The 24,095-nt window shown below is 50.2% G+C and overlaps 3 protein-coding genes across 4 annotated transcripts; 1 reads left to right on the forward strand and 2 right to left on the reverse strand.

Moving 5' to 3' along the window:
• Positions 1–3,501: 3,501 nt before the first annotated feature.
• DAND5 (DAN domain BMP antagonist family member 5) lies at positions 3,502–8,201 on the reverse strand. The gene is made up of 5 exons (XM_006175389.2): positions 8,194–8,201; positions 7,778–7,939; positions 6,278–6,612; positions 4,710–4,743; positions 3,502–3,838 (listed from the first exon to the last, which is right to left on the reverse strand). Exons 1-5 carry the CDS (start codon positions 8,199–8,201, stop codon positions 3,640–3,642), a joined length of 738 nt encoding a protein of 245 aa, XP_006175451.1. The 3' UTR covers positions 3,502–3,639.
• Positions 8,202–16,074: 7,873 nt separating this feature from the next.
• GADD45GIP1 (GADD45G interacting protein 1) lies at positions 16,075–18,163 on the forward strand. Its single transcript, XM_006175377.3, has 2 exons — positions 16,075–16,460; positions 17,797–18,163. Exons 1-2 carry the CDS (start codon positions 16,111–16,113, stop codon positions 18,113–18,115), a joined length of 669 nt encoding a protein of 222 aa, XP_006175439.2. The 5' UTR covers positions 16,075–16,110; the 3' UTR covers positions 18,116–18,163.
• A 514-nt stretch (positions 18,164–18,677) lies between these two features.
• Positions 18,678–23,550, reverse strand: RAD23A (RAD23 homolog A, nucleotide excision repair protein). 2 transcript variants are annotated; one of them, XM_032465512.1, is made up of 9 exons: positions 23,269–23,550; positions 21,723–21,884; positions 21,369–21,550; positions 21,175–21,230; positions 20,915–21,042; positions 20,572–20,650; positions 20,322–20,452; positions 19,516–19,680; positions 18,678–19,435 (listed from the first exon to the last, which is right to left on the reverse strand). In XM_032465512.1, exons 1-9 carry the CDS (start codon positions 23,338–23,340, stop codon positions 19,322–19,324), a joined length of 1,089 nt encoding a protein of 362 aa, XP_032321403.1. In that variant the 5' UTR covers positions 23,341–23,550; the 3' UTR covers positions 18,678–19,321. The 2 variants fall into 2 exon arrangements, with proteins under 2 accessions (XP_032321403.1, XP_032321402.1); XM_032465511.1 differs by having other exon boundaries at positions 18,681–19,435; positions 20,322–20,455; positions 23,269–23,545.
• Positions 23,551–24,095: the final 545 nt, after the last annotated feature.

The following is a 24,095-nucleotide window of genomic DNA, read 5'->3' on the forward strand; positions in this document are numbered from 1 at the left end:
AGAGAGGCAGAGCCGGGGATCGAGTTGGAAGATGAAGAGCTGGGTGGGAGGCAAGGGCAGGAGCAGTCAGCCAACACCGACGGAGTCCACTGTGCCTGGCGCTGTGCCTGGCAACAGGAAGAGGCAGAAGACCAGGACCTCCAGACAAAGTCAGAAATGCTGAGAAGTGGAAAAAGACACTGCCATAGAGAGACCCAGCGAGAAGGAGGGTCAGAGATACCTAGGAAAGGAATGAAGAAAATGCTCTGAGAGCCTCTGGTGCCAGACACCTCGGTCCTTTCTCCTCTCCCCTTTGGACAACATACCTTCCCTGGTTATACCCTCCCAGAAGGTACACCTCTGTCCTACACATCTTCACACACCAACTGACAAGGCATCATTGACACAGGGACCCAGTCTTAGGGGACACCACTCCAGACACTCCGACACTCTCATGGACACAGTAACACCCACAGATATACCCACTGATGCCCAGTGACATAGCCATATGACAGGGACTCCTACCCCACACCAGACTGACTCTTACAGTTATGGATAAGACCATATAGAAGCACCGTGACACAGGGACCCTGCCAGACATGTATTCCCAGTAACATGCGGCCATACACCACCACACAGGCTCACACTCCATGGGAACACTATCATATGTGGCCACCCCAGACACACGGTGCACCCTCACACATGCACAGATGTTTCCCTACACTCACTGACACCTTCACAGACACATAAGTGCCTTCTGCCCAATCTGACCCTCTGACTGAGCATCTTGTCCCCTGGTCCAGATTGGTGTCTTTGGGGATGCTGGATCCAGTTCTCCATCACTAGCTAAGATTGGGAGGGGTGGGGAAGGAGGTGAAGCCCTGTTCCTCTCCCGCTCAAAGGGCTGGGTCAATCCAGGCCAGGGTGGTCCCCTAACTTCTCCGTGTCTAGGTCAGCTTGGCCCAAATCTGGACCAAGGGTGTCCCCTGGTGGCCATGTGTGGTCTCTGCACCCATCAGGTTGGAGTGTGGAGGGAGATGGTGGGCAGCCGAGGGGCCTGGCCTGAATAGAAAGGCAGAGAAAACAAGCCAAACTCAACACACAGAGCCCAGAGACCAGAAGCAAGAACCAAGACCCAGAATTCAGAGCCTGGAATCCGAATCCCAGAATCCAAAACCAGATCTCTGAATCCAGGATCCAAATCTAGATTCCCGGTTTCCAAGATCCAAGAACTCAGGACCCAGAATTTAAAATCCAGGTCCAAATGCCCACCGTCCAGAATCCAAAGAGCTTGATCCTATCCTCCAGAATCTAGAATCAAGGATCCAGAATCCAAACCCAAGAACCCAGAGCCCTGCCTTCCCCTATCCCCCACATTACAGCCTGGGCAGCAGGGGTTGGCTAGGGCAGGGAGGTGAAGGGGCAGGAGAGGAGCCCTGCAGTGACCACACAGAGCCTCTCCCAACTGCAGCACCATACGTCTGCCGACATATACACACTCACTCACACACTTCAATGAGATGTTCCACACAGACCCATACGCCCAAATATACAGCCTGTGACCATCAGATGTACAGCACTACACATCCTCAGATACATATGCACGATCACACACACAGACCATCACCCAAAGACACTCGAAACTACCATAGGCTCCTCTCCCAGCATAGGGACACGTGCTCCTCTGGGTACCCACATGATCTCGAGCTGCCCCCCACCTCTGGCCTTCCCACCAAGCTCAGATACACAACCACGACACCCAGAGACACACAAACACACAAAAACCCAGGACTCCCAGCCCTGCACGCAGATAAGCTCACAGAACTGTGGAGGCTGGCATGCACGCGCGCGCACACGGACTCCCCCAAGCACAGAGAAGCCCCGTGCCTTGGCAGCCATGCAGCCCCTGGGAACCGGACCCCCGGGACGGGGCTCACCGCGCACCCCCGTGCCCACCCAGCCCTCCCCCGCCTGGCCGGCTGGCGGGCTTTAATACAGATGCCAAACTCATAATTGTAACTGAGGGTGACAGGGTCACCTTGAGCCCCAGATGCTCGCGCGGTGACAGATGGCGTTGGCAAACCTGATTATCGGCCCCTGTGCCAGCGCCTGTGGCACCTGCATCCCCGCCCCTCCCCCGCTCCCCCAGCACTCATTACCCACCCATTACTGGGCCTGGGGGGTGGGGGTGGAGGCCGGCTGGCATTGCCCGGGAGGGGGCAGAGACTCCTGGGGCCCCCCTGGCACCAAGGTTCCCAGCTGGCTCCCCGGCTGGCAGGAGGTGGGCACAGCTGAAGGGGGGGGGAAGCAGGCGCCTCATGCCTGCCAGAGAGAGGGGTGGCCGCGGTGCCAGGGCTGAGATGCCCACTCGGACACTGCTTGAGGTTGGCACAGAACCCTGGAGGCAGGAGGGAGAGTACCCCCCAACCCGCCTCCATGGGTCCCTTGTGGCCCTCCCCTACCTAGGGCCCTTGAAGCAGGGCCTTGGGAGCTGCCTGCCTGGCCTGTTCCCATCCCTCTGTGCAGGCCTGTGGGGTCAGAGGTCATGGGCTCCCACGCCCCGCTAGCCCATCTGTTTCCTCGGGTCCCCTCCTCCTGTTCCCCTCACCTGGGGCCTTCCTTCCTGAGGCAGGAAGAGGACTAAGGGGGGCCTGGCCAGCCCCCGCCCCGCGCTCCGGGGGGCATTTGGAGGCAACCCTGACAGCGCCACATGTCCCTGCGTCTGTGCCAGACGGGCCCATCTGCTCGGGCCCTGGTTCCAGCCGCCCAAAGCCTGGCTGCCCTCATCCACTGCAGACCTTCACCCAGCTGAGGAAGGAGTACCCCAGTGTCCATGCTCCAGCACAGGGCCACCCATTCCCAGGAAACCCCAACTGGAGAAACACACACACACACACACACACACACACACACACACACACACACACACAAAACTAGACTCAGCCAAACTTTATGGTTCCTGTAGATGCCACACTGGGCTTGGGGCTGTGTGGAGACTCAGGGGGTAGGTGGAACTGGAGGGGATGCTGGGAGCATGTGGGTCCTGCCTCTGACTTGGGGAGCCTAGGTTTCCCCCAGCACCTCTTGGTTTCTTTCCCCCGCCTTGGTTTCTTGGGATCCCTAGGACAGGGTCATCCCTGCATCTCCTAGTCTGGGTGGGGCCATCTCCCCTCCCTGCAGCTGGGAGTGTGTCTTTGATTTATTCTGTGTGAGGAGGTCCAGATTGGTGGTTCAAAGCAGGAACCACCAGGCCTTGGGTTCGAATGCCAGCTCTGCCATGCACCTCTGTGTGACTCTGAGTGAGTGGCTTTGCCTCTTGGGGGCCTGTTTCCTTTTCTGCAAAATGGGATGACACTAACCCCTGTCATAGGGCTGCTCTGAGGATGACTCGAGTTAGTACAGGCAAACACTTAGAGCAGGGCCTGGCCTGGCAAACAGTGAGTGTTCAATAAACATGTGCTATGACTATGTGTGGTCCACCCCCACAGCTGGGGCTGTGCCTGGGGCTCCCAGGAGCAGAGTGAGGACTCTGGAGCCCTGTCTGGCTATCCCTGCATCCCTGGTCTCTTGACCCAGTGTGCAGGTGGGTTTCTCAGCCTGTCATAGCAGTTTACAGTCTCCAAGGTGCATGCATCTGTGTGTCCATCCGTGATGCTCAGCTCATGCCTTAGGGCTGCACTGACATCCGTTGACAAGGACAGTGAACGTCTTCACCCGCTGACAGGAAGCTGGGCTACCTCCCCAACACCAAAGGACCATGGGTACCCAGTACTTGCAGGCTGGCACACAGCTGTTGCAGAGGATGAGCAGGAAAGGGTCCAAGCCCGGGATATAGAAGGAACCCCAGCCGGGAGAGCATCTGGGGCCAAAGCAGGGAGACGGGTCATGGGCGGTGAAGCCTGGGGCCAGAGACTCTATCCTACCTTGAGAGGCATGGATGGCTGAGTTTAAACCCTGACTCTGTCATCTGTTGTCTGTGTGTCTTGGGGAAACTTACTCAACTTCTCTGGGCCTCAGCTGCCTCACCTGTAAAATCACCAAAGTTCCACCAGGAAAAAAAAGAAAACCACTCTAGGCCTTTCAACACAGAGAGAATTAACACACAGCAAAGCTGCTTTTCACAAGTAGGAGACAAGGATGAGGTGGCCTGAGGATTGGCATTTGCAGGAAGCTGCTGCCACCTCTAGGGATAAGGGACAGCAGGAAGGGTGGACCTTCCTGGGGGGATTAAACAGAAATACAGGACCCCTGGGGGGATTAAACAGAAAACCCTCAGCCCATTGAGTGGCACACAGTTGGCACTCAATAAATGCTAGTTCTTCGTATGATCCCCTCCAGCTAAGTGGATCTATCAACTTGCTCCCAGATCGTGGTGCTTCTCTGTTTAAACCCTATACCCCCACCCCATCCGCTATGCCCATCTCCCCACTCTTCCTTCTCTCACTGCCCCAGCCCCCCTGGCCTCCTCCCTGCTTCTTCAGTGCATCAAACTTGTGCCTGCCTCTGGGCCATGGCCCCTGCTGTGCCCTCCACCTGGACCACTCTTCCATCCACCCTTCCCAAAGCTCATTCCAACTCAACCTTCCTTCCTCAGAGGCCCCCAGAGACAAACTTCACCCTCCTGGTGGTCTCTCACCTAGCACCCTCATCTCTTTCTCCAGAGGCTCATAGCAATTTACATGTCTCTTTGAGGGACTGGTAACATGCCTCTTTCCCAGCATATACGCTACCTGAAGACGGGGACTTTCTCTATCTTGTTCTCAGCTACAGCCCCAGGAGACCCAAAACATAACAAAAACTAATACTTGCCAAACCCTAATACCCGGTGGGGCCCATGCTACTCACCTTAGATGAACTCACTCCTCCCCACGATGCTGCAAGGCTGGAACCATTATTATCCCCTTTAACAGATGAGCAAACTGAGGCTCAGAGAAGTCCCTTGCTTGCCTAAGGCCACACAGATGCTACAGGGACTGCTAGCCCTCAGAGCATCTTTGTGCCCCTTCCTGGTGACAGTGGCAGCTCTGGGAGATGGTACACAGCTGGACCCTAGGCCAGGGTCCCCTCTAATGGGTGCAGTGTGCACAGCCATATGGGGCAACGGAGGTGACTGTGCCATCACCACTGAGTTGCCTGGATTCAGCAAAGCTTTGCTAAATGAATAACAATCCAAGGGGTCTTGGGAACTGACACCTTGCTCCGTAGGATCCCAAACACTTTGCACAAGTTCTCGACTATTATTAACTGCCTTCTGCAAAGGTGGGAATTGAGGCATAGATCAGGAAAGCCACTTGCCCTGGGTCACATAGAAATCAACAGCTAAGGCAGAATTTGAACTGAGGTTCACCAAGCTCCAAATGCTGGGCCATAAACACATGGTCTAAATTAACAAAACCTTTTATAGAGCACCTATGAGAGTGAACCCCTCACCTTTCTCTTCCAGTTTGCCCAACAGCCCTCAGGAATCAAGGACTACTATTCATTCATTCATTCATTCATTCATTCAACAAACACTTACCAAGTGCCCGCTGTGTGCCTGGCTCTGCTCTAGAGGGAGGATGTGGATACAGAAATGAATAAAGGGTAAAAGTCCTTGCCCTGGTAGAGCAAATATTCCAATAAGGGAGACAGATGATAAATGTCATCACAAATTCAATTGCATTTGTTAGGTGAGGATGTGAAGGACAGGGAGAAATAAAGCAGAAAAGGGGGAACATTTTGGAACAACTTCTGAATCAAAACCTGGAGGTGAGAGAAAGAGCCATAGAACGTTGGGGGTGGGGTGTGCTAGAGGCAAAGAGAACAGCCAGTGCAAAGGCCCTGAGGTAGATATAACATTGGTATGTCAGGGGAAAAGCAAGGCAGTTGGTGTGGCAGGAGCAAAGCAGATAAGGGGGAGAGTGAGGGGAGGTAAGGGCAGGAGGTGACAGGCAGTTGTGCAGGGCCTTGTTGGCCATGGGAAGGACATGGACATTTGCACTAAATGAACTGGGAGCAAGGGAGGGTCAAAGGGGGCATGTGATCAGACTCAGGTGTTCACAGATGCCCTCTGGCCACTAGATGGAAAAACAGACTTGGCGGAAAGGGTGGCAACAGCAGAAGCTGGGAGACCAGGATAGAGACAGTTGCATAGGCCCAGGTAGGAGAGGCTTATGCCCTATTTTACAAGGCAGGAAACTGAAGATCAGAAACATTTAGGTGAAGGAAGCAGGGCTGACCCCAAATCTGTCTGCTGCCACAGCCGGTGCTCTGTCAGCGCTGAGACCCAGCCCTCTCCTTACCCCATCCATACACTTACTTGAGTGAAGGGCACAGCCTGGCACAATTCCTGGGCCACTTCCCGTGGGCCCGGCAGCAGAGACACAGTGTCGGCCACACTGCAGCCTGCCTGTCCCCTGCTGACCAGTCTTCTGCAGGCCCAAGAAGGCCTTACAGCTGCCAAGGGCAGAGGATGGCACCAGGAAGGTTGGGGCCCCTTGATCCAGAGCTTGGGTCTGATTGGCAGCAGCCCAGGGCTGAGGTGGGGGACCCTGGGGTCCAGGCCTCGCTGAGCCTATGGGCAGCCAGGTCCCATTGAGTGGGCTCAGGAGGGTGGTCAGCACAGATGCTGCTGGCTGAGTAGCATCTGTCTGTCTGTTGGGCAGCGTAGGACTGGGCTAGGGTCCTGGGCAGCCGACCCTGCTGTCTGGCAAGTGGAGTCTGGGCCCTTCAGATGCACTTTTTTCCTAAGTTTTTTAAAAAAAATAATTTCTTTCTTTTGGGGTGTGGGGGGTGTGAGGAGGTTAGGCATTTATTTATTTGTTTGTTTATTATTTATTTATTTAAATGGAGGTACTGGGGATTGAACCCAGGACATGCTAAGCTTGCACTCTACCACTGAGCTATAGTCCTCCCAAATCCACTCTTAATGGCTTGTCCCCCACGTGAGCATCCTGGGAGGCACCTCTGCAAACCCACAATGGGGATGAGAGTAAACCCCCTACCTGCTGGGTTCTCAGCCCTCCTGCTACCCTGGCAGGGGGCCTGGGGGCCAGGCCTTCGAGTGTGCGGGCTGTAGAGACCCGGAAGGGCCGCTCTAGAGGCAAGGGCTCAGGCACACAGTGAGGAAGGCCCTGAGGGCTCCTTTCGCCCCCATTTATTCATTTAGCAAAAGCAGACTTTGCAGTTAGGCTTCTTCAGCTTCCATATAAGCACTGAAACTTCTTGGTTGTGCAGTGCCAAGTCTCTAAACTTCTCTGGGCCTCAGCTTCCTCGTCTGTAATATGGGGATAAGAACTTTGTAGATTTGTTCTGAAAACCAGAGATGATTTATGTAAGGAGCTTCAAATAGAGGTTGGTACACAGTGGCATCATGAGTAAGCTATGATTAACACTATTGCTGTTTTTTTTTTCTTTAGTACCCATTAGAGGCCAGGCATAATTATGAGCCCTGCGGATACAGGGGGACAACACAGAAAATGGGGCCTCGCTGCCACAGATTTTACATTGCAGTGCAGAAAATAAACAACACAAGATAAATAAGGTGATTTCAAAGTCTTAAGTGTTACAAAGATACCAAAATGGGATGTGCCTTAGAGGGGTCAGAGCGGGGGCTTCTGCCCCCAGGGTGGTCAGAGAAGGCCTCCCTATGGAGGTAACATTTTTGCAGAGATCCTAGGTGCAGTGGGAACAGCCTGGTGGGGAATGGTGGTTGGAGAGCTGGAAGCACAGAAAGGGCCGCGTCCCAAGCTTTGGGGCCCCAGAAGCGCCTGAGGGGTCCAGGCCTGGCCCTGATACCTCCTCGGCCCCCATCTCGCACCCAGGTGAGGAGCTGCGGGCCGACGTGCCTTGAGAAGCCACAGGGCTGGTCGTCCTCGCGGCCCAGAGCTGTGAATGCGATGGGGTGCGCTTGCCCTCTGGCGGCGACTCTCGGGACTCCACGGCGGCCGCGCCCAGGACACCTGTCTCCTGGACGCCCCACCTGGAGGTGCGCAGGTGCCTCCCACTCACCCCACTATAACCGAGCGGCCCCCAATCTACCCTTCCGCTGTTTTCTAGATCCAACTAATGGCAGCTTCGTCCTGCCAAGTGTTAAGGCTCCAAACTTCGGAGCATCTTTAACTCCCCTCTTTCTCTGACCCCACCCCCTCCCCAATTTGATATGACAGCAAATCCCATCCACTTCAGAATCTGCCCAGAATCTGCCCACTTCTCAGTCCTTCCTCGGTCCCCTACCTGAACATGGTCCCCATTATCTCCCACCTGAACCAATACAGCCCCTCTACCCTGGCACCCCTGCTCCCGCCTCCTCCCCCACCGAAGTCTGTTCCCCGCAACAGCGGCCAGATGGCGCCTGTGAGCACCTAAATCACACGCCATTCCTCTGCTCAGAACCTTCCAGTGCTCCCACCTCACCCGAGTTAGTAGCCCAAGTCCTCACTGCAGTCCACCAGGCCTCAACCTGTCTGCTTCCATCAGCTCACCACCCTCGTCTCCCCGTTTTCTCACTTCCTCCAGCCACACGGACCTCTTCGCTATGTCCTAGACTCCCCAGTCATATTCCCATAATCCCACACAGTTGCACCGGGCTGCGACGCTCTTTTAAGTTTCAACGTGGAAAGATATCTAAGAAAAATGAAGTTTAAAAAAAAATGTCACAACAGGGTGCTGACCTTTTTGGGGAAGGGGGATAAGAATTTACAGGTACAATCTACCTGTATTTGCATACTGAAAAAAGAGGCACTGTTTTCCTGCTGGGGAGGGGCATGTAAATAGGCAGATGAGATGCGGGGGGTTCACTCTAGAGTTTAAAAATTCAATGCAAGTGAAAAAAAAAAAGAAAAAAGGCACACACAAAAGCAATCGCTACCTTTGTTTTGCCCTTTGCTTTTTAAGTGAAGTATTTCGGGCAGTCAAATAAGCATAGATAAAAATAGATAAAACATATAGTAGATATAGATAATAGACATAGTAACATAGATAATATAAATATATATAATAGATAAAAATATAACAAACACCCCTGTACTCATTACCCCAATTAAGAAATGAAAGATTACAAAAAAAAGATATAAAAGATTACAGATATGAGAGAAATTGGCTCCAGACATGTCCCTAGTCCCTGAATTTGCCAGTTATAATCCTATGCCTGTACTCACAGTTTTACTATATATGTGTGTCCATTTGGAAAGGATATATAAAATTGTTTTAAACAATGTACATGATTTCAGAACGTATATATCCTTTTAACTTTCATCTGTCCTCCCCTTCGTGTTCCTCCATTTTTACTACTGAAGAGTATTCCATGGCACATACGTACCCCAACATGTATTTCTCCATTGTCCAATTTTTTAACTGTCACCAACAATGCTGCAAGGGATGTGCTGGAATATGACTCTGGCACCTGGCTTTTTGCACTTACTCTATCTGGGAGTTTGCTCCTAATCAGTGGTTCACATTCCTGGTTGCCCATTAGAGTCACTTCTAAGTGAGGAATTGATGCCCAGACTCTGCTCCTAATCAGTTACTACACTGGAATCTCTGGGGATGGAGCCCAGGCACGAGTGTTTCAAGAAAGCATCTTAGTGCTGTTGTGAGCCCATAGCCCACAGACTGTATCGTTATACACAGCAGTAGGTCTCAAACTTGAGCCCACATAGGCATCACCTGGCAGGCTCTCGCACTGATCACTGTAGAGTATGTGATTCTGGGATGGAGCCTGAGAACCTGCATTTCTAACATGTTCCCAGGTGATGCTGCCGCTGGCCTGGGGACCAGACTTTGAGAACCATGACACAGTGCGCTCCCTTGTTCTTTTTTAACATCTGCATAGTTTTCCATCCTATGGGTATTCGGTAACTTCTTTAACAAGTCCTCTATTCTTGGACATTTAGGCTATTTTTCATCTTTTGTTATTACAAAAAAAAAATTGCCCACAAGGGAATATCATTCACCTATAAAAAAGAATGAAGTATTGTATTAATTTGCTAGGGCCACCGTAACAAAGCACCATAAACTCAGGGGCTTAAACAACAGAAATGTACTGTCTCACAGTCTGGAGGCTGGAAGTCCGAGATCAAGGTGTCACCAGGGTTGGTTTCTTCCGAGTCCTCGCTCTTTGGCTTGTAGACAGCCGTCTTCTCCCTGTGTCTCCACATGGTCTTCCCTGTGCGTGTGTCTGTGTCCTGATTTCCTCTTTTATAAACCAGTCATATTGGATCAGGACCCACCCTGGTAACTTCACTTAATTACTTTTTGGGGGCGGGGATTAGGTTTACTTATTTATTCTTAGAAGAGGTACTGGGGATTGAACCCAGGACCTAGTGCATGCTAGGCATATGCTCTACCACTGAGCTACACCCTCCCTGCTTTAATTATTTATTTAAAGACCCTTTTTCTACATATGTCATGTACTGAGTGTTGGCACTTTAACATATGAATTTTGGGGGGGACACAACTCAGTCCTAACAAGTACTGAGACATGTTACAGCATGGGGGAACCTCGAAAACATGCTAAGAAAAAGAATCTGTACACAAATGGTCATGTGGTGTGTGGTTCCATTTACATGAAATGTCCAGAATAGGCAAATCCATAGAGACAGAAAGTAAATTAGTGGTTGCCAGGGGCTGAAGGGAGCACAGAATAGAGTGTGACTGCTTACTGGGTACGGAGTATCCTTTTGGGGTGATGGAAATGTTCAAGAACTAAATACAAGTGGAGGTTACACAACACTGTGAGTGGACTAAATGCCACTGAATTTACAACGATTAATTTTATCTTGCGTGACTATTACTTCGATTTCAGGGCTGCCCTCAGAAGCCCCTCCACCCATGACCATTTGGCACCTGCTGTGTGCAGAGAACCCTGACCAGCAGCTGAAATCCAACCCAGGCTGGTTTGACAACAGTGTGGTTCCCAAATGTCCTAGTCTGGGAGGAAACTGCAGCTCAGAAGTCCCACACCCAGCTGCCTATCAGCCCCATTCTAGGTGCTTTCTTCCTCCTTCACCTCCATTATGATTTTTTTGAGTGACTCACAAGACTGTGAACTGTTTGAGGTCAGGAACCATCTCTACTTCATTTATTAGCTCTTGAAAGGTCCAAGGAGTAGGGGAGATGTCTGTTGAGTTAAACCTAAATGACAAGAAAAAGCCCACCATGTATAGATCTGGAGGACAGTTCTAGGCATGGAAACACCAAAAGTAATGCAAAGGTCCTAAGGCCGGTATAGATCAGGGACCACGTGGCCCCTTCTACCTCCTAAAGGGTCTTTCTGCTTCTACATGTCTTCCTACTCAGTCACTTTTCTGCTCAGCAGCCAGAGGAACATCATAAGTCATATCCTGCTCATAGACCTGCCATGGCTCCCCATTGCCCTTGGAATAAAACCAGAACCCCTCACCATGTCTTATAATCCTGCCTGGCCTCTGCCTAACACTCTTCACTCCACCTCTTCCTTCAATCCTCTTCATTCACTGGACTTCAACCACACTGGTCACCTGTCCCTCAGCAAACCCTAGGGAACGACTCCTTCAGAACCTCAGGGAAACTTCACCGTGGGCACATGGGGACACAGACAGGGAAGCTCACTGCAGCATCACTTCTGCAATCAAGAAAAATTGGAAACAAATGTCCATCAAAACAGCCAGACAGAATAATTATAGTTTATTCCTACCATGGACAATATTGAGCAGAAATTTTTTTCTGTCTGTTTTTTTAACCACTAAACACAGTACGAAATACATTTTACACTGTGAAACAGAAGTGGCAGATTGTACTTTTCAAAGAGGCCTGAATAATATCTCCTTTCATATGTTCCCTGTATACAATCCTTTGTGACAATGTGACCTTGACAATCTTTTGAGTGACAAAGCCTCTGACCCCTTCCCTTGAACCCAGACAATCTTTGTGACTGGCTTGACCAATAGAATACAGCAGAAATGATGTCACGTGACTTCTGCGACTCAGTCATAAAAATGCCATGCACTTCAGCCTGGTTCACTTGGGCCCCTGCTGCCACATTGTAAGGAAGCTCAAATTGGCCCATGAAGAGAGACCACTGTATAGATGTTCCACCTAATAATTCAGCTGAGTCTCTAGCCAGAATCAATCATGAGACACGAAGGAATAAAGATGCCTTCTGATGATGCTAGCCACCAGGTGTTAAGTCACTCAGCTCTCCATTCTTCCCATGGGGGCTGCAGACAGCACGGAGCAGAGACAAGCCATCCCCACTGTGCCCTGCCCAAATTCCTCATCTACACACTTAATGAGCATAATAAAATGGTTGCTTGGGGAAGGTTTGTGAGCATCAATTGCAACTCTATCACCAGCATATCCCTACATGTATATGTGACAGAAATGAAAGTTTTACCAAACAATACTTACCCTTACTATATGTGATATACTCTGATACTTAAATTTTATTCTATCTTTTTCATTGATAGTAACTGCTCTACACCTACATTCACAGGAACATTATTCACAATAGCCAAAAGGTGGAAGCAACCCAAACATCCATCAGGGGATGAATGGATAAACTAAATATGGTAAATACTTAGGATGGAATATTATTCAGCCTTTAAAAAGGAAGTAAATTCTGACCTGTGCTACAACGTGGATGAACCTTGAGGACATTATGCTGAGTGAAATCAGCCAGTCCACAAAGGGACAAATACTGTTTGATTTCACTTATATGAGGTCCCAAAAGTAGACAATTTCACTGGGACAGAAAGTAGAACAGTCATTACCAGGGAGAAGAGGGAGTTAAGTGTTTAATGGGGACAGAGATTCCATTCTGTAAGATGACAAAGTCCTGGAGACAGATGATGGTGATGTGAATGTGCTCAATGCCGCTGAGCAGCAGACTTAAAAATGGTTACTGTGGTAAGTTTTATGCGTATTATGTCACAATTTTTAAAAAATAAATAAATTTTAAAGATTTTAAATTCCTAAAGTTTATGAATCATTCTTCCCTTTATTGTAAACCCGAAAGTAAATAAATAAATAAATAAATGCTGGTTAAAAAGTACCTCACTGACTTCCTGAATCAATAATGGGCCCCATGAACACTCTACCCTGCAAGGCTCTCATTCAGGTTTGATGGAGAAATCAAAATCTTCACAGATAAACAAAAGCTAGAAGAATTCAGCATCACCAGACCAGCTTTACAACAAATGTTAAGGGAACTTCTCTAATCAAACCACAAGAAAAGAGATACATGCACCCCAATGTTCATAGCAGCACTACTGACAAAAGCCAAGACATGGAAGCAACCTAAATGTCCATTGACAGATGACCAGATAAAGAAATTGTGGTATACTTATACAATGGAATATTACTCAGTCATAAAAAAGAATACGATAATGCCCTTTGCAGCAACATAGATAGACCTGGAGACTGTCATTCTAAGTGAAGTAAGCCAGAAAGAGAAAGAAAAATACCACATGATATTACTGACATGTGGAATCTTAAAAAAAAAAAAGACACAAATGAATTTATTTACAAAACAGAGATAGACTCAGACAGAAAACAAACTTATGGGTGGTGGGGGGAGAGGGTGCAGAGGGATAAATTGGGAGTTTGGGATTTGCAGATACTAACAACTATATATAAAATAGATAAACAATAAGGACCTACTGTATAGCACAGGGAACTATATTCAATATCTTGCAGTAACCTCTAATGAGAAAGAAAATTGAAAGAAATATTTGTATGTAAAAATGAATCACTTTGCTGTACACCAAAAACTAACAGTGTATACCGACCATACTTCAATTTAATTAATTAATTAATTTAAAAAAATAATGCATCCTGTGACTTGGAATGTGAAAAACCTGGCAACACTGTATGTTCAATAAATCTACAGGGATCCACCTTCCCAGGAATATCTGGAAACCAAGAGGTTGAGAGAGAAAAGGTGCAAATTCATACACTCAGGATACCATTTACATAAACTGTTTAAAAATAGATATATTGATACTGTTTCCAGACTCCAGATAAGAAGGGAATGCAGAAAGACTGGTCTTGGAAGAACAAGCTAATTTCAAAATAACTGTTACTCCTGAGAAGGATGGAGGGCAAGGGGGAGGGAAAGGGGTGGTACCTGCTGGTGGAGGCCTTACTGTCACTGGAGGCTTTCATAATAGAGCTCAATTTTTATTAGAAGGAATTAAATATATATATGTATATATTTATCTGAGGCAGTTCAGCCAAAGTATGACTATTTGTTAAATCCGGATGATGACACAATGACTGTACCCTTCTGTCCTTCTGAAATAATTCACTAACACTGTAAATGAGAGTATACAAAGCAGTTCTCTAGGTTATATACAAAACTACCACCAGTGGGGGTTGAGGGGCACAGACAGGGAAGCGGAGGATGGGAGGGAGGGAGGAGTAAGACTCCTCACTATAATCCTTTCTGTTGCTTGTATTTTCATCTTTTAAGTTGTGAAATACAATAAATCTACAGGAAAGTGTGCAACCCACACATAGACAGTTACAGACAACTGAACGAATCATTATAACTCAGCCATTGCTGAAGCCCAGATCAAGAAATAACATTGAATGGAGTCCACTTAGAGAAAAGCTAACGGAATGGGAATGCCCAGCTCAATGACCTGTCACAAAGCAAACCCCTCCCACCCTCTGCCATGTGACCACCATCCAGATGCCCCCTCATCCCCACCAGAGGCATCTTATCCTGACTCCTAGAATGATCACTGCCTGGTTTTTCTTTATCGTTTACCCCTTAAGGCATGCATCCAGAATGACACCAGGATTTTTCGACTTTGTATGAAAAGGACAATTTGTGTAAACCTTACACAAGGAAAAATGTTCCTTTATGAAAAGGAATCATTTGAGTCCTGCTTCCTTTGCTGCATAAGAAGTCTGTGAGGATCATCCACATTGTTGTGAGCCGCAGTGAATGCTCTTGCAATCCCGTGTAGTATTCTGTTGGCTGAAACATCAAAATTTAGGTATCCAGTCTACTGCAGATGGACTCGGGTGGGTTGTTTCCAGCCTGAGACTAATTTATATCAGATATATGGTATTGCTGTGAACTGTGAACATTCTCATCCAGGTTTCCTGGTTCACTGAGCAAATTGCAAGGGTTTTTTTTAGGGAGGTGGGGTGATAAAATATACATGACATAAAATTTACCATTTTAATCATTTTTAACTGTACTGTTCAGTGGCATTAAGCACATTCACAATGTTGTGCAATCATCACCATCCATCTTCAGAATGTTTTCATCATCCCAAACAGAAACTGTACCTATTAAGCAAAAACTCTTATTCCCCATGTCCCTGCCCCTCCAACCACTCTATGAATTTGACTACTCTAGGGGCCTCATATAAGTGGAATCATATAATCTATGTCCTTTTCTGACTGCCTTATTTCACTCAGCATAATGTCTTTCAAGTTCATCCATGCTGTAGCATGAGTCAGAATTTCCTTCTTTTTTAAAGTGGAAATCCTTTTTAAAAAATAATGTTTAATTTCTGCATAACGATCAAACATTTCAAGATACAAAAAATTAAATTAAAAGGCATAAAGTAAATATTTACAGTAGAATTTAAAATAAAATTTCCACATAAATATCTCCAATAATAGTTACAAATTTAAATGTTTTAAACAGAAATATAAACATTTAAACGTTAAAGTTTTAAATAATTATTCAAAATTAAAATGTTAATAAAGATATTAAAATCAAACCTAAAAGCATAAAATGTTATGAACAATACTTAAACAAATGTTTAAATATTTAAATACTTTACCGTTTTAAACAGATTTAGAATATTTAAATTAAAATATAAATACGTACGACAAAAAAATTGAAATGCTACGTGAAGGTTTTAAATAAATTTTTAAATTATTGTTTAAATTTCAAACACTTAAATTTTAAACTAAAAACTAAATGCTATTTTTAAAATACAAATTAAAGAGACGATTTTAATAAATTAACTGGTACAATAAATTTAAAATTATACGTGAAGACGTGTAAAAACTACACTACGCCGCGCCTTCTCCCTGCCTGGCACTGAGGCAGCCGGGAAGCCCCTCGCGGGCCCAGGCCCCCAGCAGCCCTCACGCGCAGGCAGCGCCTTGGCCAGCCCGGCCAGCCCGCGAGGACCCCGCACGGCCAAGATGGCTGCGCCCGTGCGGCAAGCGCGCGGCCTGCTCAGGCTGGCGTCGACCTTGGGCCCCGGCTCCCGCAACTACCGGGCGCCGCCGCCTCCGCGCCGCTCGCCGGGACCCTGCTGGCCGGACCCGGATGACCCGCTGACCCCGCGCTGGCAGCTGGGGCCACGCCATGTGGCTAAGCAGTTCGCGCGGCATGGCGCCGCCTCCGGGGTGGCCGCCGGTTCTCTGTGGCCGTCGCGGGAGCAGCTGCGTGAGCTGGAGGCTGAGGAGCGCGAATGGTACCCGAGCCTGGCGGCCATGCAGGAGTCGCTGCGGGTGCAGCAGCTGGCCGAGGAGGAGAAGCGTCAAGCCAGGTGCGTGCGTGCGGTCGAGCAGGCGCGGGGCTGCAGGCCTTGGGTGGATTGTGCCCCAACAGTGCTTACTTGATCCGCCGCTTATCGCGGGGTTTCCGTGCAGTATTTATGTTCCTGCTCACCGACATGCAAAACAAGACTTATGAATAACGGTTCATTTAGTCATTAATCAACAAATCTTTACCGAATGCCTGCTGTGTGCAAGACCTTGTCTCGGGTGCTGAGGACACAGCAGGGAACAAAGATTATTTCATATGGCAACTGAGAGCCATTAGGTAAATAAATTGGGTGGTGAGTGCACGCCCAAAGGCACCTTTGGTTTGGTAGGCCTCAGGCCGCTCTGCGAACTTGATGTTTAAATGTTTAAGCAGACCCCTGAATGGCCAGACATAACCATGGGAAGATCTTAGGGAGAGTATTCCTGGTTGAGGGAGCAGCTGGTGCAAAGGCCCTGAGGTATAGGAACGTGCTTTAAGGAACAGCCTGGACATCAGTGTGGCTGGGGAAGAGTTGGGGGTAATGGGGCATGGAGTCAAGGGCAAAGGTAGGACTTGGAGGCAGGTCTGAAGGATTTAGACTTGAGGGAAGAATGACGGCAAGACCAGGGACATGGACATGCCACCACTTACTGGAGGGAGGGGCAGCCAAAGTTAGGCAGGTGTGATCCTGGTGTTTGTTCCTGTCCTCACAACAGCTCTAAGAGGAACACTCTTTATAGATGAGGAGACTCATCCTGGGAGGAAGTCACTTGTCCAGTCACCCAGGCAGTGAACAGTGGAGCTAGGATGTGACCCCTGTCTCTCATAAAGCCAGTTTTCCCAGCTGGATAACCATGACATGGGGCTTTAGTTCTTTCAGCTTCATGTTTCTAATCCTTAAAATGGGACTGTGCCTGGCACCTAAAAACTCGTAAGATTGAAGGGAAAGGTCCAACCCATTTCTTGCCTTGACTCTTGCACCTAGAACTGGGCCTGGCATACAGTGGGTGCTCAGTGACATCTGTAGGATGGAGTGAGCTGTGGGAATGGCCCCACATAATATGCAGCACTTGAATGGCTCAGCAGACAGCTTAGGGAGATGTTGGGTTGACTTGGGGTCTACTCCTTGGGGTTACTGGGGTTTGGCTTTCTTGTGCTCAAGGTCACACACAAGTTAGTTTCTCTCTCCTACCTCTTTCTTCACTTGTCAAGGACTTTTCTTGACAGTTTTAATGGCCACTGTTAAGTTTTTCAACTTGGAGAGGCAGGATGTGGGCAAAGGCTTGGGATGGGATGTGGATGAGGGCTGCTCTGGCTGGGAGTGGCTGCCCTCACTGACTACCCTTCTACCCCTGCAGGGAGCAGCTCATTGAAGAGCGCATGGCCAAGATGCCACAGATGATTGAGAACTGGCGGCGGCAGCAGCAGGAGCGTAGGGAGAAGGAGCAAGCAGACAAGGAGCGGCGGGCCCGGCTGCAGGCTGAGGCCCAGGAGCGCCTGGGATACCACGTGGACCCACGGAGTGCCCGCTTCCAGGAGCTGCTGCAGGACTTGGAGAAGCAGCACCGCAAGCGCCTCAAGGAAGAGAAACAAAGGAAGAAGAAGGAGGCACGAGCTGCTGCAATGGCCGCTGCTGTAGCCGAGGACCCAGCAGCCTCTGCAACACCCAGCTCTTGAGCTGTGTTCTTTCCCAGTAAAACCTGCTGCTTGATAGCCCCACCCTCAGAGAGCTGTGTCCTCTCATTATGTCCCTCCCTGGGCACCCTGGTTCTTTGCCCAACACCTGGAGCCAGGGAATCCCCCACCCTTCCCTGGCTCTGCTCACTCAGGGACACTAGGCCAGGCCGACTAACTCCGGGGCTTGGGGGGAGAGAAAGGGGGATGCAATGGGGAAATAATGGAGGAGCAGATGGCAGTGTAGAAGAAGGCTTCTGTTTACCAACATTAATCTCCAGTAATTAGCCAATTACCAGGGGGGAAGTGTAGCCAAAACAGACTGTGGTGATGATGGTGGGGGGCAGGGAGAAGCAGCCCTTCCAAGGCTGAGCCAGGGCTGGGGCCCACTGCCTGGGAATGAGACAGCTTGGGGGGAGGGGGTGGAAACACTGGACGCCACAATTTGCAGAAGCTGACAGAGCCCTCTGTCCCTTTGTGGCATGCCTGCATCTCCTGGGCCCAACCAGCCCCCAGACCCAGACAAGCTGAAGTGGGAAGCCCCAGCAGGCACAAACCACAGGACTGGCTTTTGAAACTTTATTCACTTCAAAACCTTTATCAGAGACACGGTTCTGTTCTGGGGTGGGGGGTGGCCTTGACCTCCAGAGCAACTCTGATGTTTCCCCCTCCCCAGGTGGGACAAACCAGGCTTCCTCCTCCCCAGCAAAGGGATGCAGGATGGAGGCCAAAGCCAGACCAGGGAGGGGAATCTTGGGCCTCTGAGTGCTCACCCCAGATGGAAAGATTGGGCCACTCCAATGGAGGATCAAAGTTTACAGCTCCAGCTTCCCCTCGCCCTGGAAGAGGAGTGGGGAGGTCTCAGGGGCTCTTTGGGGGATGGGGAAGCAAGCAGCCGCCTCTCCATCTGGCTGCAGGGAGCTGGGACAGAGGCCAAGAGGGGCCCATCTGTCACCTCCAGTCCTGCCAGCTCCTTGGAGCAGGCTGGGCTGGGGCGGGGGAAAGGGGGGACAGCTGTCTGGCCCAGGTCTTCTCAGGCCAAGACAGGAATAGGGGCCACTTTAGGAGGGGGAAATTGGGGTGGGTTTTTTTTTTAGGTTTTTGATTTTTTTTTCCACTTCTTAAATAAACGTGAATATATATATATACTTTTTCTTTTATAAAACTTTTGTAGAAGGAGGGGTCGATGGGCGGCCTGGCCTCCTGGCATCACTCGTCATCAAAGTTCTGACTCAGGAGGAAGTTGGCAGCCAAGTTCTCATTTTTTTCACAAGCGAAGTAGGCCTGGATCACCAGGCTCTCTGGGAAGCCCAGGGCCTTCAACTGTGGGAAGATGGGCAGGTATGAGCAGGAGGTGGGGACCCTGCCCACCCATGAGGTCACCCCGCAGCCAGGCCTCTTACCCTCTCTATAGCTTCTTTTTCCTGCGGTGTCACCTGGATGTAGTTCATCTGCGGAGCCTCTTCGCCTATTGCACCCACCTCACCCTCCACATCTGAGATGTCTGCCAGCTCCCCAGGGGGCTCATTCAACATCTGGATGAACTGCTCCTGATGCCGGCTGATTTGCTGTGAAGACGGGTGAAGGGATGCTGACCCACAGCCCTTGTCCTCCCTTCCCTAGGTCCCAATCACAGCCCTTGCTTTCTCATTCACCCAGCAGATATTTAGAGAGTGTCTATTCTGGCCAAACAGCAACAAAAATTGGGGGGTAGAAGCCTGAACCAGGAGAGACAGGCCTTCACAGAGGACCTAGAGGACCCTGTCACACCCTAGGGCCACTGCCCCTCTGCTCAGGAACCTGCAAGGGCAGGATGGAGCCCTACTGAGCACAGTGGTCCTGGGTGCTGCCATGCAACCCTAAAGACAAAGATGAAGCCGACAGCTAAAATGCAGAGCTGAGTCAGAGCAAAGGACCCAGAGGCTGGATGCAAACACACACTCCACCAGTTGCCAGGCTGCTCCAAGCCTCTGGCATCTTCCTCCAGAGATGGTGATGATGGTACCACCCACACCTTGCAACGTGGTTGGGAGCGTTACACAAAACCACGTAGGTCATTAGGTCGCAGGGAGGCTGTCTTCCAGTCTTGCTTTCCAAGCGTAGAGACTCCTACCTACCATGCTGGGCCAGGCTCACTCTCTAGGGCTATGGTACCCACTGGGGAGGGCAGGGGGTACCGTACTGACTCACTCTGTGCCCAGGGCAGTACCTGTAAAAGCTGGGGGTTCTCCTGGCCCAGTTGCTGGAGCAGAGCAGGCAGCAGCGCCGGGTTCTGCTGAATCACCTGCCGCATGTTCTGGAACTGGGGCTGATCCCGCAGGAATTCCAGGGGGTTCTCTCCTGCTGGCAGAAGGAAGGTGTGTGGTCAGACACCAACCTGGGCTTCCTGAAGTATGGGGGAGATGAGTCAGATGCCTTTACAGCAGACACGCTACCTGCACACCTCCCAATCCACTCACCTGCTTCTGTGGCCGGCTGCTCAGACGCTTGGCTTTCCTGGACAGAACCGTGTTCTGGCTCGGGGCTCCCAGGAATTCCCTGTCAGGAGTCCTATTTAGCTCAAAGCACAGACTGCCCATGGCCTCCCTCCTGCATACTCAGCCCTGGTAGGAGACAAGTGAGACCTCCATTCTGCCCTCCACAGGCCCACCCCACTGCTCAAGTCCAGGCTCCCACAGGAAGTCCTTCCTGGCCAGAACCATAACCCAAAGTCTCTGAGAGGGAGGTTTTGACCACCCAGCAGGGCACTGAAGCCCACATGCTCCCTTGAGGACTCCCCAGGAGGCAGCGGCCCCACCTCACCGTGAGCAGATACTCCACGGCTCGGTGGGGGTTGTTGTAGCTGGCTCTCAGGGCGGCCACGACCCGCTCCCGCTCATAGCCCATAGACATGATCTCCGTCAGCATCGTCTCATACTCAGAGCCAGTCACTGTGGAGGGAGCAGCAAGAGCTGGGTACCAAGGAGAGGGAAGGGCAGCTCCCAAGCCCTCCCACACCCACATGAGGCCCAGCTGATGGCTGGGGCACCCAGTCATTTCTGCTCTGGGGACCACCCACCCACCTAGCGTGGAGGCCGCGTCTTCCTCTCGCCCGCTGCTACCTGAAGAGGGAACAGAGCTGCAAATTCAAGAGAGAGAAATCGGACCCTGGCTTCTGGTGGCTGGCCCTCCCCCAGGTGTGTGGAACCACAAATGTGGGTGCTGAAATGTGCTGGGAAGACAGGGCCCAAGCTGGGGCTGCTGTTCCCCACCTTACCCTGACACAGACTCTGGGGACGTCGTGGGGACTGATTCCTCCGATGGGCTCTTGTCCTCTCTGGTGGTAGGTGGGGGATGAGACATGCCTGAGGCAGGGGCTGATGGGAAGGATGTGGAAGACTCCAGGGCAGCAGTGGGTGAGGCCTCTGGGGGTACTGAGGTGCCTGGGCTAGTTTTGGCCTGTGAAAGCCAGAAAAATGGAGCAAGCATCAGTATTTCTATCTAGCCCCAACATCCCACTGCAGCTCAGCCCCACCCCGTTCATGGCTAATCTCTCTTGGGCAAACAGGCTCTTTGCCAGCTCCCCAGCTAATCCACCCACCCAGTGTCCCAACCAGCACTCTTCACCCACCTTGGTCACCATGACAACCACAAAGTTCTTCTCATCGATGCGATATTCCCTGATGGGAACATCATCACTCAGGATCTTGCCAGCATAGATGAGTTTCTGTCCAGCCACGGGGAAGGCATCTCGACCCTTCTCAGCTTCTATTTTCTCCTTTAGCACTTTCACCTGAAGGGAGGGGTACACAGTCATTGCAAACCCCAAGATTCTCTCTTCCCTTCTAGTTTTGTTGGGGGGGGTGACAGCAAGACCTGAAGGCTGAGGGGCTAAGCTTCAAAATCAAGCATAGGCCGTTCCACCATTCAACAAATATTCACTGAATACTTGTATGGGCCAGGGATAGTTTTAAGCATTGAAGACTTAGCAGAAAATAAAACAATACTAAGTCCCTGTTTTCATGGACATGACACTAATTCGGAAGAAGAAAAAGCAAATATGTATTTCAGATGGTGTAAACATGATGTTAAAAAAGAAAGAAAAAAATAGAATTACAGAACAAAAAGGAGATACAAGGGTTCCTCACTTCAAGCTGCCAACAGTGGCTTTTACTGAGAGAATCCTAAGTTGACAGTCCTATTGTAAATGTACATGTGTCACCAGCTTAAAGCCTTATAACTGGGTGAAATAGTTATCATTAGCATCAATTCATATTTGAGAAGAGAGGAACAGAGAGGTCAACTAACTTGCCCAAAGTCAAACAACTGGGCTGGTCAAAAAATCTGAGCATGTTTCTTTTTCTACAAAAGTGAACCTCAGTGTCTCCCTCATGGGGGAAGTTGTGCAGAAAGTACCAAAAACATATGTTTGATAGGTCCTAAGTAGTCTCTTTTCAGCTAAAAACACAGCATCATGTTTAGACTGTGAACTCTCACTTGAGATAAATCCAAATTGAATTCCAGCTCTGCTATTCTTTCCTGTTTGGGACTGTAGCAAACTTTTCTTTTTTTCGTAGCAAACTTCTTTAACCCCTAAGTTTCCACATCTGTAAAATGGGGAGACTCAGAGTCTCCGAATGACAAGCTTACTTTGCAGATTTAGTTAAGATAGCACTAACGCTCAGCGACTGGTGAAGAACAAACACAGACCACTGAAACTCAAGCCGTTTTATTATCATTATCATCGTCGTTGCTGTCATCACTCAGCATATCCTGGTCACTACTCCCAGATTCAGCCACCAACGTCCTGAGGAGACGCCTACAAAGCTGGCAACTCAGAGGACCCGTCCCAGAGAAAGCGGCACGGCAAGGAATCTGAGCCTGTGGCTCCCGCGCCCCGCGAGGACGCTGACATTGGAGCCGGGGCCTGGCGGGCGCCCCGGGGGTGGGGCCTCGCCCGGAGACTGACCCAAGAGCACTGCCTGAGCCACCAGGGGCTGGGCCGGGAACCATCGGGGTTGGGGGTGGTCCGGGGAAGTCGGGCAGATTGAGGGAATGGGCAAGGCCCGGCCCCCCGCTGTCTTCCCCGTCTCTCCCATTGGGATGTCGGCCTCCCCGCCCCCACCCCAACCCCAGCACCCGTCGCTCCCGCTCCCGGGCTCCGGCCTGGCTCGCACCGTCTCATCAGGCTCCATGCGGATCTTGAAGGTCTGCTGCTGCAACGTTTTGAGTGTGATGGTGACGGCCATGGTGGGGCCCGAGCGACACGGCGGCCCCCGGATCCTCACACAACATGCAACTCACGCCGCCGCCATCTTAGCGCCCAGCCGCGCCGCACGCAGACCGCTTCCGGGGCAGGCGGTGCGCGCGCCGACCACCGGAGCACGTGACCTGCGCGCGCCCCTCTTGTCCTTCGTGAGCGTGCGCAATTGTGGCCTCGAGCGAGGCATGCGCAGACTTAACTTTGCCCCTTGGCCGGGAGGTGGCTTCTCACTCCGCAAGCACAACCATCACGTGGCTTCCTGCGAGTGACGCCATGCCCGTCAGCGGTGACGTCATGCGGCCACAAAATGGCTCCGATGTCCCCAGTTTCGCGCCCGTAAGTTTCATTTATTTGCTGACGTTGAGCAAAATTTTCATGTACATGTATCGATACTTGTATTTCTTCCATAAAAATCTTGTGTTCATTTTTTTTGCTCGTTCCAATTGGGGCTTATTCTGGTCTGCCCACCCTGACAGGAAGCCTGTCAAGCCCTGAAAAACCTATAAAGGATACTTGAAAGTTACCAACAATTAAAAATACAAATCCCACACACTAAACATGTTTGGCTGTGGAAGCAGGGACACAAGGCCATCTTGTGGCCCCATTCATTCGTGAGGCAAGAGCTGGATTTTTTGAATGAATCTGCAGTTCTAATTCCTAGGTCTCCCATCTCTCTGCAGCTCCTTTCCTGACCATTTGAAGTATTTAAGGAAGATGTAACTTTCTAGTCTTCCCTACATT

This window comes from Camelus ferus, chromosome 22, assembly GCF_009834535.1.
Source record: "Camelus ferus isolate YT-003-E chromosome 22, BCGSAC_Cfer_1.0, whole genome shotgun sequence".
Lineage (NCBI taxonomy): Eukaryota > Metazoa > Chordata > Mammalia > Artiodactyla > Camelidae > Camelus > Camelus ferus.